The sequence below is a fragment of the Pygocentrus nattereri genome, chromosome 25, assembly GCF_015220715.1.
Source record: "Pygocentrus nattereri isolate fPygNat1 chromosome 25, fPygNat1.pri, whole genome shotgun sequence".
NCBI classification, from domain to species: Eukaryota; Metazoa; Chordata; class Actinopteri; order Characiformes; family Serrasalmidae; genus Pygocentrus; species Pygocentrus nattereri.
Window position 1 is genome coordinate 16,698,320 of NC_051235.1, and position 18,557 is coordinate 16,716,876.

The 18,557-nt window shown below is 39.7% G+C and overlaps 1 protein-coding gene across 1 annotated transcript in view; it reads left to right on the forward strand.

The window, feature by feature from the left end:
• fam189a1 (family with sequence similarity 189 member A1) overlaps positions 1 to 18,557 on the forward strand; it is a 264,171-nt gene that overhangs the window by 191,398 nt on the left and 54,216 nt on the right. The window contains exon 4 of the mRNA XM_017702715.2: positions 10,579 to 10,710. Coding sequence (XP_017558204.1) covers positions 10,579 to 10,710 — 132 coding nt within the window. The remainder of the gene's footprint in view (positions 1 to 10,578; positions 10,711 to 18,557) is intronic.

Below are 18,557 nucleotides of genomic sequence, written 5' to 3' on the forward strand. Positions count from 1 at the left end.
ACTGATAATCTGTTAAGAGTTTATTAATCATTTACAAAGGACCACTCCAGACAAAGGACAATAAAGTGAAGGACATTTCTGCCGTCTCCCGTCAAGTAACCATTTTGGAAGTACGTATTTTTCTTTGGTCAGCAAATGATATAGAATGTACAAGGTACATGGTCTTAGTCTTATCTCAGTCTTGACCACTACAAAGTCTTGTTTTGCGTCTGAACTGGTCCACTAATCACCACACTAGAACACTTTTATAGGGAGCAGAATTTATGGTAGTAAGTGATGTCAGACACTGACAGTGTTTGCACGTTACTGCGTGAATGCAGATTCCTTTGCATAAGCACTTTACAGGGCATGTTACCATCGTACTTTAACCGTTGAATTTGACTGCACACATGAAAAGAACTTACTTACATCTCTAACAGGTGTGAAAACAGGTCTGTAGAGACAGTGCCATTGTAGCTGGGCTCGGTAATCCTCCTTAGAGAAGCTGCATGTGAATCTTCAAACCAAACAGCGCAGTTTACTATGATTATCCCCTATCCCCTACGGTACATTGCTTGTATACTACTTATTGAAGAATTGTTTGAGTGCACTGGGTTTCTGTACTATGTTTCCAGACACCCTGACAAAATAGAGAAAAATAGCACACTATATAGTGAATATAACCCAGTCTCAGACAAAGCTTTCACTCAGACTTGATCAGATTCTGAAATGTGTAACAGCCCAGCAGCCATGTCGTTGGAAGACTTCATTTAACAACAGCAACAGACACAGTCATTAGATGGATGCACAAGCCTTTACAAACATTTACCATCAGGATAACACTTATTAACCCTGAGACTCACTAGTATGCAGTGGGTGGGGCTGCATGCAGTTGTAGTGATAATCTGCAGCAATAAATGGAATTGTCATTTCTGCCACAGCAAATATTTCACTCTCCTCAAAGCATATATTGCATTGTGCCTGTGTTCATATAGACATCTGACCAACTGTATGTCTCTTTTTAAACTTCATAAACAATGCCTATTGAACTACCTCTCTAAAGTAATTTGCCATAAACACAACCTTGACTTCAAAACACCATGATAAACATTATCCAGAGCTTTACAAAGGAAGCCAGAGAGATCGAGAGAGGATCTCTTTCTGTATTACTCATCACAGGGAAAGCTAATATTTATGTAAGCCTTTGTGGGTCTCTGTTAATGTCACGATCTCTCTCGCCGTCTGCTCATCTGATCGCCTGCCAGAGCCCACACACTTTAATTACTAAGAAAAAGCTAATCGTGCTCCATCTGGAGAAGAGTCCTTCTGCCATTTGTTCATGAGGCCAGCGGACAGGTGTGAGAGGTGTGTGCACACGGTTTGTGTGTTAGGGGTTTGTGCAGCCTGTAGGGTGTTAACTCACACACACACACACACACACACACACACACACACACACATACACACACACACACACACACAGAGGCAATGATTGCACATTGGTTCTACATAGAACAGTGAGCTCTATATAGAACCATTTTGTGTTTAAATGGTTTTTTGCATGGTCAAATTGTTTTTCAGCTCAATGGAGAATGTGTGTTCTACATGGTTCTATATAAAACCTTTTTGACAATGGTTCTATTTAGCACTGAAAAGGTTTCTTCTGTTGTTAAAGCATGACATTGTAAAAATAGCAGATGTTTCCCAGTAGACATCTCCTTATGCCAGTTAGGTAGACATCACCCAACCATAGCACACAAATGTTATCGGTATTGGTATGAAAAATGACCCCTAACAGAAGATCCGCTCACACTCATGTGAGTCCAGTTCACATGCAACAGTGCACGCTAAGTGTGACCCGCGTGGTCATAACAAAACAATCCTGCTGCTTCAGTCCTGCATGCACTTGTGCATTTATCTGAATTTTACATGTATGTAAGTGCAAAAAGTGCCAGGTCTTCACAACGCTAAAGAGCTGAAGTCCCTGATGAAGTCGGCCTATCAATCAGGCTCAGAATTAAATTTGGTTTGCCTCATTTGTTTTGTAAAATGTGTCAAATGTATTTAAATTTTAAATCAATTATTTTTCAACATGTAAAGAATACAAGTAGCATAACATATTTTGCAGTAAACACCATTTTTCTAAGTGAAAAATCCTTGAGTGGGCACTCAATATACCAAGCATCCTCAAAACCTCTCTCTGTTATAACCTACTGATTCTCATCCTTGAGATAGGTACATACAATTGTATTCAAAAGTTTGAACACCACTGATCAAATAAGATTTTTAGTTGATTTCTAATTGAAAATAATTGACCACATCCTGTGCAGAGAACACACTTAAATATGTACTGTTCTGCCAATTGTAGTGCAGAATTAAATATGTTTAACAGTTTATCATAAAAAACATAAAAAATTTGCTGTAACTTTCGCAGAATCACATTTAGCAAATAAACAGTAATTGTGCACTAAAATGTGCTTAACTGTGTTCTCTGTAGAGAATGCGTTAACTTATCTTCACTTAGAAAATCAGCAAAACATGTCATTTGATCAGGGTGCCCAAACTTCTGCATACAACTGTAAGCCTATATCTTTGACAAGGACTTTGTCATAAAGTGCATGAGTGAAAACTCAAGCACTCAAAAGTGTAGCAAAGATAAGTCTGGCAGGAGTGACTGCAGTAGCCATGTACCTTATATGTGTATGAACATTAAGTTCTTAATAGCTTACTGTGTTACAAGGCGCCCACATTTGGAACACTGGATTGTCAGACCGTTCGCTTACCTCACATGAGAGTGTACTTTTTTAATTATTAATGTTCAAAGTTACTTAATTTAAGTTGCTAAAGTTGCTAATTAAAGCCAAAGCCAAGTTGTTTGTGATAGTATTAACAATTAATTGGCTTGAAATGCTAAGAGCTGCAATAGAGGTAGCTGTTTTGGATATTTTCTACATTGAAATTTGCAATTTTTCACTGAATTGGAAGAACATGTTATTTTGACAGCCCTAATCTGATGTAGCAAAACTCTGTAGGCCTGTCACTCCAGCAGTAATTAACTTTATGAATCTAAAGGACGAAACAGAAAAGTTTTGCCATTTTCTAAGAGTTTTTTCCAAGAGTCCTGTCTTTTGGAAAGAGCTATTGGATATGCCATTATGCTTGATGAGCAGTGGATTGCTCATCTCATAAATCTCATTTCTCTGCTGGGAATATTTGGGAGAACTGAAAATGCCACCCAAAGTGTTCCGTCATTGCTGCCTATTCCTCCGAACATACAAAAGCACAATAGCTCAGATTAGAGAAAACCAGCTTATTTTGATGCAGGAGGATGTTGCTGATGAATGGCACAGTGCATCTATATACTGTCCATTGTGTCTGCTGAATAGACATTCATAAAAGGGATTATTATTGCTGCAGACATGGCACAAGCCTCCAGCCAGTGTTTTTGTGCGATCGCTATTGTTAGCGGTTTATCAGCAACATTGCTGGGCCAGTGTAGGCCCAATTGGGACTGCAGGTTGAGCAGGGTATCCCACAATGCATTTCTCCTCCAGCTCACATGCCCTTATGCAGCAACAACAAATGGCCCCATCAGCACTGAGGTGCTTTTTAGCAGACATGATTAAAGGAAAAGACTGATTGCCCTGGCAAACCCACTGTAGAGCCACTGTTTCTTCCCACAATTTCAAAGATTGTCACAGCTCCTCAAAAAATCCTCAGAAGTTAAAGCAAATCACATGCTTTTCTTATGATTATTAATTATCCTGTGGGATCCGTATCCCCACATGCATTAATCACACAGGGATTCCGATGGGGTTTTTTTTTCCCCACAAAAACAATTAAACGCTTCAGGTGCTCTCTAGTTGTGGATTGGGAGCGCGTAGCTGATATTGCTTTGCTGAAGTCATTTCCTCTTCGGGGTTCAGAAGATGTCTTGCCAGTGCAGATGTGAGGCCTACCCCAGCGGTCCAGGTTAGTCATCCATACTTATGAGCTCACTGTGTCCACACTGGAAGAGAAAAAATGTCCCTCACTCTCCAAATGCTGCACAACAAAGCAGTGCATTAATAAAAAGTGTTAATACCGCCTGCTTGACCACTCAGCCGTAAAGGAGAGCTAGTAAATAAAACGGCATTTTCTCTGTCAGTTCACATGTATGTTAGTACCATCCGAGAAAATGTGAATCTGCATCTGTTTTGGCATATTTCCTTTGTGTAGAAGGTGTGTGATTCCAAAGGCTGTTCAAATTTACTGCTTGATGCAGCATCACTTTGAGCAAGCACCCAACCCCATTAAATAGCAGTGATGCATAATAAGTTGTCTAAACTCCACTTTATTTTAACTAAGACAGCACCAGAGCTAGTTAAAGGGATACAGCAGGTATTAAACCATCCTAAACATAGTTTACCCATTTTCTTAGCTACAGACTGTAGTGATATGATGAACGTTTGTAGATCATACCAAGTAAAATCAGGTAGGTTGACAAATGGTTAGAGCTGATTAATGTTTCATAATTTCCCATATTTCACATAATCAGGCTGCTGAAGGTAGCTCTGGGTTTGATGGGAAACTTGGAGTGATGTACGGAGGAAATCATTACTGTAGTCATAATTCCCTGAAAATAAACTATTCTGGGCCAGTTAACCAGAATTAAAGGCAAGTGTTTTTATTCTGGAGCAGCTGAATGTTATCTTTACGAGATGGAAGTTGACTTATTTGTCAGTTTCTCCTTCTCCTTCTCCTTACAAAGTTACCATATTGCACCTGTGCACCATATACTCCCAGCATTTGAAGTCCCAGCATTTGAACTCCCAGAATCTGTCCAAGAGTCAACCTAGCAGATGTGTTGGAATCAAAGAATCGACTCTTTAGAAACTGATTCCCCATCACTACTAAATAGCCACTCGCACTTCATACTCACACTCGCACAGCCAGCCTTCATACTTTTACCTCTTCAGCTGCCATTTTACATGTGGATGCCTCTGTGGTAAAACAGTGATGTCATGTAATATGTTGCATTTCGGTGCGACTGGTTCAGTAGACTCTTTATTTTATTGTTAACAGTTACTGCAGAAGTATACTCTGTCCTTAGTGTAAACTGGGCATCCAGTAGTATTCAGAGACTGTTACGTCTGTTATGAGCTTAAAATATGTGTGTGTTTAGTCTAGAGAGCTACTATAAAATACCATCATTTACTTGGTGTTAGCCTGACATAAGCAAACCTCTAAAACAAGGCTAGCAGAAATTAGCATTACATTAGCGGGGCTTACATAGCATTAAGTATTGCTATGTAATGACATGTTTGGCTGGCACATGCTCATGATTTTCTATATCTCATCTTTTAATGTACAAAAGCCAAAACTCTTGCTGTCATCACAACAGGCAGGGGTCAGCAGACAAGAGTACAGCTTCTTTTGGTGTTTGGAGTTGTACACTTGAGAGAAAAATACATGTTGGCTTGATTTGAGATACAGGGAACTTAGGCAAGTACTTCCATAGAGGCAAAAGCGCTTTTTCCACAGGGAATATTTGCAGACCTATTGACTCACACTGGGATTATTACAAACCGGGGTTCTTTCTATGGTTCATGTTATAGTGTACCTCTGCTAATCGCACCTGAATTACATATTGATGTTACATATTCTACAGGTAAGACACACTTACTGCCAAAATAAATAGGCTTTGCACTACCTAAGATTTTCCAAACTGGAACCAGTGTTGAAATGCTGATATGTAATTGCAAACCAGTTATGTCTGGTAATCTGATTATCTATGAGATATCTTCAGATTGCAAATGGTCAAAAGTTGGCTTACCATCTAGTTTCCAAAATACAACACCCCGCAAATACACCCACACTGAGGCGTTCTGCTTTACCCAGCTGCTTTAGTACTCTGTCCAGATTCATAGCCTTCATAGAACGTTTGCTCAACAGCAGGTGACATCCAAACATTTCTGTTCATTTCCTTTTAGTTTCCTTCCTCTGTTATGTCAGTGTCACTGAGCAGATTTATGGTTTGCCAGAGCTCACCACAAACTGTGAACTACAAAGGATGCTATGTCAAATCATATCTATAAAAGCTCAGGGTTGGTGTCTATATAATCTCTTTTTACCCACCTCTGTAGACATGCCATATGCTGTGGCTCAAACATTCAGGATTAGTTTGCCTGCTGGACACATTTTATGTATGAGTACATATTTTTTAGGACAGGATTTGCTCAGTAGCACCTTTTTTGTCTGTTGGGAAAAATCAGTGGAACAGCCTTAAGGGATAACATCACCAGATTTTGTCAGGACTTTAATAATTCTGTAATTGTATAATTCTACTGTAGGGAATTGCTGTAATTACCTTCCTTTGGATCTAATTCCCCATTGGCAGAAGTGTTTTCCCTTTCCAGACATGTCCTGTCTGACATTGAATTCTTCTTGAAAATGTAGTGTTGGACTTGTGGACGTATGTTCAAGGAAATAGATCTCCATGAGGAACAAAATAGACACAGACATGCTTGATAAGATAGTTTACTCTATGTTCTAGTGTCCGGCAACTTTAGGATTTTTCTTCTGTAATCACAAGGTGCAAAACAAGACTAGTAATATATTCCCTGAACACTGTGATTATAATACAGTGATGTAGAAGAAGGTAAAACACGTAAATGTCACTTTTGTATCGTTTAAAATTTGAAATAGCATTTACTCACCTTTTTTAATCATTTATCTTATTCACTTCTTGGGATTTCCTGAAAAGTTTAAGTTGACATATCTCATTTTCACTGGGTACGGCTTCAGCCAGTTCTGTCCTGTTTAGTCTTGCAGCTCAGACTTCTTCCTTTCATCAGAGTTGAGTGTTCAACATAGTGAAGAACTGCCTGAAAGGGCCATCTAACCGCCCTGAAAAAATGATTTTGAATTTACATGATTCAAATGTGTGGTTGCAAATAAAAAAATGTATTACGTGAACACAACAACTGCCAAAACAAACAAAAAGCAATCATGTTGAAGTATTGTATTTTGTCTGTGTATGCAGTCACTGGATACATTTGAATCATAACCCATTTCTTTCAATGTGACATCCAAAATAACCAACTAATAGCCATGTCTGTAACCCCTCCTCGTTCTGACAAATTTTTCATCCTCACTACCAATCCATCCTCCCTGTTTCTCGGTCCTATCTGTCAGTCCTACCAACATCCAAGGAAAATCTGGCCTCCTAGCTCCAAACAGAAGCCAGCCAGAACTCCAGCCAAAGTTCTCAGAATCCTCTCCACTCCTTCCATCTCAGCCTCCCATCATGCTACCATACCATACCACATGTAGAAGGCATGGTCTGAACTGTAGTTTTTTGTTTTTACAAAACCAATTTATAGAGCTACAACAAAAACACACCCGCAGGAAACAAATAGGTATGCACCGACAAACACATGAGGACATCTCTCTTACTAGCTTCTAACTGAAAAGAAACTGTTGAACAAGATGTGATGCTACAAAAATCAACACACTTTTCAGTCTGGCAAATTTCTTTTGCTCCAAAAAGCTCACAGAGCGGCTAACTGCATAATTGTGTTTGCCATTGGACAGATCAAAAATGGTGCATGGACGTGACTATACACAGTAAATAGCCAGTCATAATGAGAGTGTATGAGAGCATGTAGGAGTATGAGGTGGGTTTTAAAGATGGCATACTCTTGTTAGCAGTTTAATAAGTTGTCCCCAGATGTGTATTCTTTTTTTGAAGATGTCGTCTTCTAACAGAATAGTAGACTAAATTTAGAATGTAACTGACAAAATCTGTGATAGTTGTGGCCAGCATGGCTTGCAGTAGATATCAGATGGCTTGTTCTTCTCTGGCTAGAGAATCTCTGGATGAAGCTCATTTTTGTACATTCTCATGATCCACTTTCACTTCCTCCATCTCTCAGTTCATTCACAAAATGTGAAAAGAACCAAAGTGATCATAGCACATCACTTAAGATATGGGCCTTTGCTATAATTTCACAACCTCTCCCCCAGTTAATGCTTTAGACCCACTTATGAGTACAGCATGTCATTCTGGCTGCAAGCTAGAGGCGTCTGTTTTTTTGTTGCAAGTGCTGTGTCACTAGAATCATGCACAAAACACTGTTGAGTTTCATTTGCAAATACATAGCATCATTCAGACTTTTCACGTGTAGAGAATTGACATATGGCATTAGAGTACATAACATAATTGGGTTCTAGTAAAACACAACCTCGTCCAACCCTACCAGCTTTCACTGAATCAAATATCTGAGAGGATTGGAACACCCCCCCCCCCCCCCCTCCAAAAAAAAAGCCCACTGGCCTAGGCATTTAGCTAGAAAATATAGGTTTAGTAGGATGGTACATGCAAATATCATGTAAATATTTCTGAAATACAGTAAACCAACCTGTAGTCAGCTCACATTAAATAAGAACAATGCAGTGATTAAAAGTATGGAAAGGTATGCATTGTTTATGTGTGTAGTTATTTATGATTCTGTATGTGATTCAGTGTGTACTGAAGTTTAGGGTTTAGTCTGTGATGTTGATTTGGGAAAGTTCCAGTGAATTTCATGACTCATTGAATTGGTTTCTAAAGAATCATAATTGAGTCAAGTTGTGAATTGAGAAATTTAAACCCGTATTTACATGCTTTCCATAAGCCTGTAAAGGTTCAGCTACTCAGAGTCATAAATGAACAATAAAAAAAAACACACACACACACAGAAAGGAAACCCAAGCTCAAACGTCTTGGCAGAGAAGCCGCTGAGGAATTCTGCACAAAATAGATTTTAGATCCTGGAGGGGTTCTAAACGCTCACTTTACGTAGGAAGTTGGAAGCAGACGTGCCTCACAAAGCCCGACTGTTGTCATGGAAACGTGACAATGATATCACAGAGGCGGACTGTCACCTCCACTGAACTGGGCTTGGGTGCGAAATATGGTCCGTTTTAATCCAGAAACAATAGAACAGGAAACACCCGCCTGCACACACACACACACACACACACAAACACACACACACACACACACACACACACTGTGTGCCAGTCCTTTACCCAAATGAGTGACAGCTAACTGGCACCATGCTTAACATTTCTCTATACAGTGCTGCCCCAGCCTGGGGGCTAATACACAGAGCACAGCAGCCTAAAGACCCAGCCAATAACTCCCTGAACCATCTTACTGAGAGATTAACATTAGCACTGTCTTTCTCCCCCTCTCTCACTCCCTCTGTCTCCCTGTCTGTCTCTCTTCTCTCTCTGTCTCTCTCACTCTCTTGCTCTCTTTCTCTTGCTATTTTTCTATTCCTCTCATGTCTCTTTTTCTGTCTTTGTCTCTCTATCTGTCTGTCTATCTCTCTCCCGATCATTCCCTCTGTCTCTCTTTCAATCACTTTCATTTTATCTTCCTCTCTCTCCCTCTTTCTCTCTCCCTGGCTCGCTCTCTCTCATTCTCCATCTGTCTCTCTTTTTGTCTCTCTGTCTATCTCTCTCCCATTCTTTCTCTGTGTCTCTTTCTATTGCTCTCTCTCTTGTTCTCTCTCTGTCACTCTCTCACTCTGTTTCTCTTTCTCACTGTCTCTCCCTCTTGTCTCTGTTGTTCCCTCTTTGTCTCTTTTTCTCTCTTTGTCTCCCTCTTTCTCTTACTGTCCTCTGACTGTTTCCCACTCTTTCGTCTTCTGTCTCTCACTACTTCACCATCTCTTTCCATCTCTCTCTCTCTCTTTCTTTGCCTCTCTTTATCTCACAGTCTTTCTTCTCTCCCTCATTCTCTCCCTTTCCCTCTCCCCTTTCTCTCTCACTATCTCTGCCTCTCTCTCTCTTACTGGCTCTTTCCCATTCTTTCTCTCTGTGTCTTTCCATTGCTCTCTCATTCTCTCTCACACTGTTTCTCTCTCACTCTGTCTCTCTCCCTGTCTCATTCACACTTGTTCTCTCCCTGTCTCTCTCACTCACTTATTTTCTTGCCCTGTCTCTCTTTTCTCTTTCTCTTTCTTTGTGTCTGTCTGTCTATCTCTCTTCCATTGTTTGTCTCTGTCTCTCCTTCTTTCTGTTTGTCTTACTATTACTCATCTGTTCATTCCTTCTTTCTGTCTCTCTCTCTCTTTTCTTTTTTTGCCTCTCTTTATCTCTCCCTCTTTCACCCCATAATCTTTTCCTGTCTTTCTTTCCATCTCTCTCTCTCTCTCTCTCTCTCTCTCTCTCTCTCTCTCTCTCTCTCTCTATGTCTCTCCTCCTTTCAGTTTCATTCTCCTGCTTTCTTTGTCCTCGGAGAGTCTCCAGCCCGACTGCAGTATTAATGGAGTAGTTTCCTCAGCTCAATTAACCCACGCTCGCAGAGTTCACGCGTAGCTTTTATATAATCTGGGTCAAACAGAGGCACCTTGTTCTGCACACTGTAACTGCTGCACACGCAGCATTTGCTTGGCCCTGTACTGAACCCTTCTGAAGCATTCGTCCATTTTTAGATGCAGCCAAAGTGCTCGTGCAGGTGTATTAGGTGATGGATAGCGAATGATGTGCAAGTTGTTTCAGTGTCGCCTCTGTGGATAGCTTTGACAGTGATGGTGCATGCGTATGTGTTTTCCGTCTCTCTGACAGATAAAGTTCGACAGTGATGGCGTGTGTGTTTGCTGCGAGCTCCAGCACCAGAGCTCCAGCTGCAACAACCTGGGAGAAACGCTCAAGCTGAACCCGCTGAGGGACTGCAACACCATCCGCCTGCGTCTGAAGGTGTGTATAAGAGAGAGAGAGAGAGAGAGAGAGAGAGAGTGTGAGTATGTTTGTAGATGTCTGTTTATGTATATAGAGAATAGAAAACAGTAAATCCACTTTGACCTGCATATAAACTTAAACAGTACAAAGACGAGTTGTTTAATATTTTACTTTATCAAGATCATCAACATTTATTTGTCAACTTTTTTGTAAATATGTGCTCATTCTGAAACTGATGCCTGCAACAGGTTTCAAAAAAGTTGGGACGGGGATATATAAGACAAGAAACATTATAAAATGTTCCAAAGACATCTTAAACAGTTGATGCAAGCTTACTTCGATATAAAAGGAGCATCCAGAAAAGATCCATTATAAGGCTTGCCACTTATAATCTAACAGTTTAAGAAACTTGAGCGTCATTCACCAACCATTCTTAAAAAGAAATTTCTTCTTAAAACCCACTTACGCAGTTTCCACAAAGATTCGATTCACCAGTGTTTTCTTATTTGGGATTTGTTCTTAAGTAAGAATAGAATCTACACACTCAAGAGTACAAAGATGGGATTGATGATGCACTTTTCTTAGGACCTTTCTCAAGAACTAATTTAACAACAAACTTAGGAAAATATTGGCAAATGAGGCCCTCAGTGAGCAACTGCAAAGTATGTATTTCTCTCTCAACAATGCTTAATATCATCAAAAGACTGCGGGAATCGTAAAAAATCTCTGTGCTAAAGGGCAAGGCTGAAAACTACAATTGAATGCCCATGACCTTCAACCCCTCAGCTGGCAGTGCATTAAAAACCAGTACATTTCCCTGATGGATATTACCACATGAACTCAGAAAACTCTGGCAAACTGTTAACACTGTACTTTGCACAGTTGAAGCCTTTGTCAACAACATCCAGAAATGCTGCTGACTTACCTGAACTCAAGCTCATCTGAAATTAAGTAATGAACTATGGAAATGTGTAGTGTGATCAGATGAGTCAACCTTTCAGATGTTTATGGAAATGATGGATGTCATGTTCTCCAGGCCAAAGAAGGAACTTACCTTCCAGCAAAAAGTTCAAAAGCTGTTTTCAATTTAATTACAGGTCAGAAAGACTAATCAGCACTTCTGTTTGCATTAGCATTTCACAAATTGTCCCAATTGAATAATGAATAATTACAGAGCGCACACTCACCAAATGCTTTATTGGAGTAAACCTACTCATTCATGAAGTTATCTTATCAGCCAATCATGTGGCAGCAGCACAGTGCATAAAATCATGCAGATATGGAACAGGAGCTTCAGGTAATGTTCACGTCAGAATACAGCGATATAGCCAAAAATGTTATCACAATAAATTCATATCTTTCAATATCAATACATATTGCAATAAATGTCAAATCATTATTTCAAATTTTTGCTCCTGGGTGGTTAATTGCTGTTTTAAACTGTACTTTGTGCTCGGCTATCCCATTACAAAGGCTAAACAAGTGGCCAACAACAGTGCTAAACTGTTTAGTTTCTAGCCTGGGAGGCTGTTCTCCCGCTTTCCAATGCTTCACAGCTTCCTCAGTGTACTTTTGTTTAAATCAGGGCTGTAACTGCATGAACCCCCTTCTTTCTTTCACTTTTGTTGCTTGGGAATGCACTAATACTAAAATATGACAGTGCTGTAACAGCGGACGTCATTGAATGCTGCTTAAGCTTGTTAGGATGTACGGAAAGAAGTGAGTTCACTCTAAGCCAGTACAGTTATGCCACTTATCTCGTTACACGATTGCCAGTCGCTCCACTCAAAGAGGGAATGTATAGCTCCACGTTTCAGATGTTGCTAAAGTATATTTGGTGACCCTTATTACTCGTTGCCCCCTTCATCTCTAATCATGTCAAAAAACTTGAAAGTGCACCTTCTCTTGGCCTCAGCAGTGTAGTGTCACTTTCCTTGCAGTAGAAAACGCCACCACAGCTGTTGCTAGAACGTAGAAGTGTGATAATGGTCTATTATATTGAAAATTTACCAAATCTTTCTCATAGTTCTATCGAGGAAAGTTATACTGTTATACATATCACTATTGTCTTATCGCCCAGTCCTATGTCAGAGCGAGGAAAAAATGTGATCTCAGTGATTTTGACTGATTTTGACCAACATAACAAAACTGGAGGTTGGGGCTTTAACTCAAGCATGTTTAGCTGTCCACTGACGATTAGTGGCAGTTTGAAAAGATGCGGTGGCACTTCACAGGTCTCGAAGAACGCCTGTGGTAGCCTCACCCTCCTAGCACTGGTGGAATTGTGTGACTGGGGAGTCCTAACTAGTGTGTAGAATTGGGCACAACTAAATCAGAGAGAAAATTAGGGAAAAAATCCAAAAAAGAAAAAAGGCTGCGATAACTCTGTGCAACTGTGGTGAGCCAAAAAGCATCTCAGAATGCACAACATGTCAAACCTTGAGGCAGTTTGGCTACAACAGCAGTAGACCACTATCAACCAAGATCAAAAAGATGAGGCTGCAGTGGGCACATGCTTACCAAAGCTGGGTAGCTGAAGACTGAAAAACTGTAGCCTGGCCTGAAGAATCTTGATTTTTTGCTGAGGCACACAGGTAGGGTCAGATTTTGACGTGGATACATGTTGCCTTGTGTCAACAGTTTAGGCTGTGTCAGGAATGTTTTCATGGCACACTTTGAACTCGTTAATACCAATAAATTATTGTCTGAATGCCACAGCCTGTTTGAGTATTGTTGCTGTGACCCTTCATGATAACAACTTACTCATCTTCTAATGGCTGATTCCAGCACAATTAAACAAGTCACAAAGCAAAAGTTGTATCAAATCAGTTTCATGAGCATGATAATAAGTTCAGTGTTCTTCAGTGGCCTTCCCAGACCTGGATCTGAGTCCAGTAGAACACTTTTGGGATATGGTAGTACAGGAGAACCACAGTTTGAACGTGCACCGGAAAAATGTGCAGGAACTATGTGATGCAATTATGTCAACATGGTCCAGAATCTCAAAGGATTGTTTCCAGCATCTTGTGGAGGCTGTTTTGAGAGCAGAGGGAGGCCCTACCAGTATTAGTATAGTGATCCTTATTAAGTACATGGTGATTGTTTATTGTTATAAGTGAAATAATGGTTTGGATATTATTGTTTTCAAGGAAGTACAAGTCTCTTTCAGGGGAGCTAAGCTCTTTCGCTTGTCCCATAATTCAGGCACAGATGTGACAGTTTTGTTAACTTGCATGGAAAACATTTAGAATAGAGTACTGTGCAAAGTTCATACAACATCCTTTGTTTATTTCATTTATGGCCAAAATGGAAATTTTTGTGGAGATATTTCTAGAAAGATTGCTTACAAGATGATCTACATACAAAACAAAAGAGAAAATTCTGGACCACTCCATCTCATCCAAAGGCTCACATGTGGCTGTTCCAGAGCATCCCATTCTGTTGTCATTGCTTTTCTATGTATAACCCCAATTCCAATGAAGTTTGGACGTTGTGTAAAACATAAATAAGAACAGAATACGATGATTTGCAAATCCTTTTCAACCTATATTCAATTGAATACACTACAAAGACAAGATATTTAATGTTCAAACAGATAAACTTTATTGTTTTTTTGCAAATATTCAGTCATTTTGAATTTAATGCCTGCAACACGTTCCAAAGAAGTTGGGACAGGGGCATGTTTACCACTGTGTTACATCACCTTTCCTTTTAACAACACTCAATAAGTGTTTGGGAACTGAGGACATTAATTGTTGAAGCTTTGTAGGTGGAATTCTCTCCCATTCTTGCTTGATGTACAACTTCAGTTGCTCAACAGTCCGGGGTCTCCGTTGTTGTATTTTGCGCTTCATAATGCGCCACACATTTTCAATGGGAGACAGGTCTGGACTGCAGGCAGGCCAGTCTAGTACCCGCAGTCTTTTACTACGAAGCCACGCTGTTGTAACACGTGCAGAATGTGGCTTGGCATTGTCTTGCAGGACAGGACGTCCCTGAAAAAGACGTTGCTTGGATGGCAGCATATGTTGCTCTAAAACCTGTATGTACCTTTCAGCCTTAATGGCGCCTTCACAGATGTTACCCATGCCATGGTCACTAACACACCCCCACACCATCAGAGATGCTGGCTTTTGAACTTTGCGCTGATAACAATCTGGACAGTCCTTTTTGTCTTTGGCCCGGAGAAGCCGGCGGCGTTTCTGGGTGTTGTTGATATATGGCTTTCGCTTTGCATGAGTTTTAACTTGCACTTGTAGATGGAGCGACGAACTGTTTTTAATGCAGTGCCGCCTGAGGGATCGAAGGTCATGGGCATTCAATGATGGTTTTCTACCTTGCTGCTTACTTGCAGAGATTTCTCCAGATTCTCTGAATCTTTTGACGATATTATGGACTGTAGATGATGAAATCCCTAAATTCCTTGCAATTGCGTGTTGAGAAACGTTGTTGTTAAACTGTTGGACTATTTGCTCACGCAGTTGTTTACAAAGTGGTGAACCTCACCCCATCCTTGCTTGTGAACGACTGAGCCTTTCAGGGATGCTATTAAAATGAATATGAAAAATGAATATACTGTTATATCAGTATTGATGTCACCCAGTACTAACAAAGTGTTAGACAAAGTTTTCTGTTCCAGGCCTGTGGTGATGGTGATGCCACCAAGGCACTAGCTCATAAAAATGCAGTGGCAGGCTTTGTTCGCCTCTGTGGAAGCATGTGCTGACCTTTAACCTCCATGTTTGTGCTAGTATCATGCAGCGGTGGAGAGACTTACAGTAGTGGGGACTAGGCTGGACTAGACTGAAAGAAACAGAGAAAAATAAAGAAATAAAAGGCAGATGTGAAGCAGGAAAAGTGCTGAATGTCATTTTCTCTTAGTCTCTAATATTGAATAGAAAAAGGCACAAAAGAGACAGAGACAACTGAAAGGCATAGAATGTGTTGTATGATTTGGGTTTATGTATGATGTACATTAACCAAACATTATCACAGATTTTAAAGGGGAATTCCACCCTTTTTAACCCCTTAAAATCCCAGGCTTGTTTCACACTAAAAGTTATTTTTCAGTAACTACATGGACTCCAATGCAAACTGGTTGAGCTATTCTTAGGTTAAATGAGTGTGTAATGAAACTGTGGGCCCACCAGCAGACCTTGGCCATTTTAGGGGTTAAACATTTCAGAGTTGAGTGGTTGAGATGTAAAAGTCATTCAGACTGGTTTGATGTCAAATGGTGTATTGCAGAGAAACTTAGCCATTTGGATTTCTTAATGGTGGTGGTCACAATGTCTGTAGTGCAAATATAGTCGTACATATTCATTTTATTTGCTCTCCAAAACCACCCAGTGAATCCACACGTCTTGAGTTTTTGATGTAATGTTGATAATGTAAAATTAGTGGTAAATTTGAAATTAAATAAATTTGAAACAACACCTTTACATATGTCCAAACAATTGTAACATAACAAGACATCTGACATCTCTGCTTCTATATTTATATTTAAACAAACATAATTTGCCATTATGCATCATATTTGTAACCATTTTGTGTAAGTGCTGTATGGCAGTTTTAAGAGACATTATGTGCATTGGATGCCTGTGGTCTCATTTATTAAAGCATGCATAGAACATGTTCTATATCTGTTTGCTAGAAGTGCAATGTGCAGTGATAAATCCTACAATGTTCTGCTCATGCAGAGCATTGACGGCTGAGTTTATTTACATATACAGTCCCAAACTGCTATAGTGTGACATGTAAAACTGTTGTCTATTGAATAATAAGAATTCAGTATGAACATGCAAAAATGATTTAATCAACACAATCATTTTAATTAATTTTAATTTTGACAGTTTCATTAGAAATAACTGAATTGTACAATTACTTTTTTTGTATTAGAACCTGCAATATTTTGCATATGCACAGTGGATAAATGAGACCTGTGGTTCCCATCACCATCACTGACTAAGGCCCAATCAAATTTCCTATTTTTACCCCTACCTCTTGTTTTTGAGTGTCACCTTGGCCCTTGAAACTGAGTTAAAAGGGGTACTGCTTGAAATCTTCTCCTGCGAAATGGGACGATCCTCAAATAAAAAGAACATTACTTCATTAAGAGGCTACTAGCGCTGCTCTGTAGGTGACCCTGCCAGTCTGCTGAGATAGCAAAGGTGTGGTAAAGTTCAACAACCTCACTGCTGGGCTTTAGTTCAAATTAGGGAATAAAATGCCTTCAAAGAGGCAAGAATAACAATTATTATTATCACCCACCCCTAAGTCTTGAAGCTGGATTCAGCTATTCACTAGCTTCTTGTTCGAATTGTCCTGTTCCACCTTAAATAAAGCAGCAGTTCTGATGTCTGAGGTGCCAGAATGTAACTACTGCACCATTTAAGGTGTAACAGATAATTTAGCTAGCTAACTACTGAGACATCAGCATACTACTAGCGATTTTTAGTGGTTGTTATGAAGAAAAGAGCAATAATACACTGAAACAACATTAAACAAAAAAAAGATAATACAGTGTTTATCATATTTTTTAACTGAGAAAATGCTTACGTTTGTGGGTTTCTCTGGTTGCTCACACAGCCATCTTGCCAGTGTTTCTTTTTTCCTATTAAGACTGGAGTGTGCCTTTGAAAAACCTCCGTTTGGAGGGCCATGCACTGTTAGAAATAAAGGTACCATGCAGGTATATGATTCATTCATCAAGGTACAAACAATATAAGTATACCTTCAAAGGTGCAACAGCGGTTTTAAGGTCCCACTGTGTACCTTAAATAGGTTTTTCCTAGTGGAAAAGTAGACATATGTATTTTATAAACTAATGTTTTAAAACAGAGCAATAAAATAAAAGCCTGGAGATGAGAGGGGGGTGTGGAGTCAGTACAACCTAGAAAATCTCATTTAAACAGATTATGGTACAGTTATGTTCCCTGATTAAAGGTACTGGGATGTACCCCTGAGGGTACCACCACAGTGATAAGAGGGGTACTGCCCCAGTGACAGTGTCATACCTTTTTTTTTCTGAGAGTGTGTAACCCTAACACTTCGCCTTACACCTCTATCAAGATGGGATTGGGCCCAAATTTCTCTAAAATGATGCATATAAAATGACTCTGAAGGAAAGCAGAGAAGGTTATAAGGTCTCATTGTGTCCAGTTCCCTTAGCACAATAAAGGTTGTAACACATCTATTAACACTTCACTATATTTGTCCACTGATAATCAGACGATATTCAACCCTGACATGCAATTGACTGATTTTAGCTGATATGTATAGCAATTTAATGGGTTAAATAATGTACCAGACGTTGCATGGTCAGTGCATCTGAATGCTATATGTCAGTACACGTGTGGCTGAGACATTAGCAGTAAGTAACACAAGGTTAACCTCATAACCTTTGTTTCATTTCTAATTCAGTGTACAGAATTGGATCCAATCTTTTCTCTGCATTATTAATGCCTTGTTCTTTTCCCCTCTTTTCATTATGGATGCTATTTATTAGTTTAACACAAGTAACGCTGCAGTGCTCAAAAATCCAGTAATCCAAACAGCCGAGCGCATTACAGCCTTGTCAGAGACAATTCTTCAATCAATTTCAGCCTCATATAATGTAAAATTCCCTGTATCACCATCGATTTGGGTTTGGGCAACTTTCCTTTTGTACACAGCGTGAGCTGGATATTCTTCACTGTGTATTACAGATCTTTCTAAAGCAGCAGGCTTTTAAATCTCTTGCTCAGATGAAGCATGCAATGGATAAAAGGAATGATGAAACTAAATTCTTCAACTTGGAAATAAATAGCCATACAACAGAAAAACAGCCGTCCTGACATCATCACACAACAGAGGATGGGTGAGCA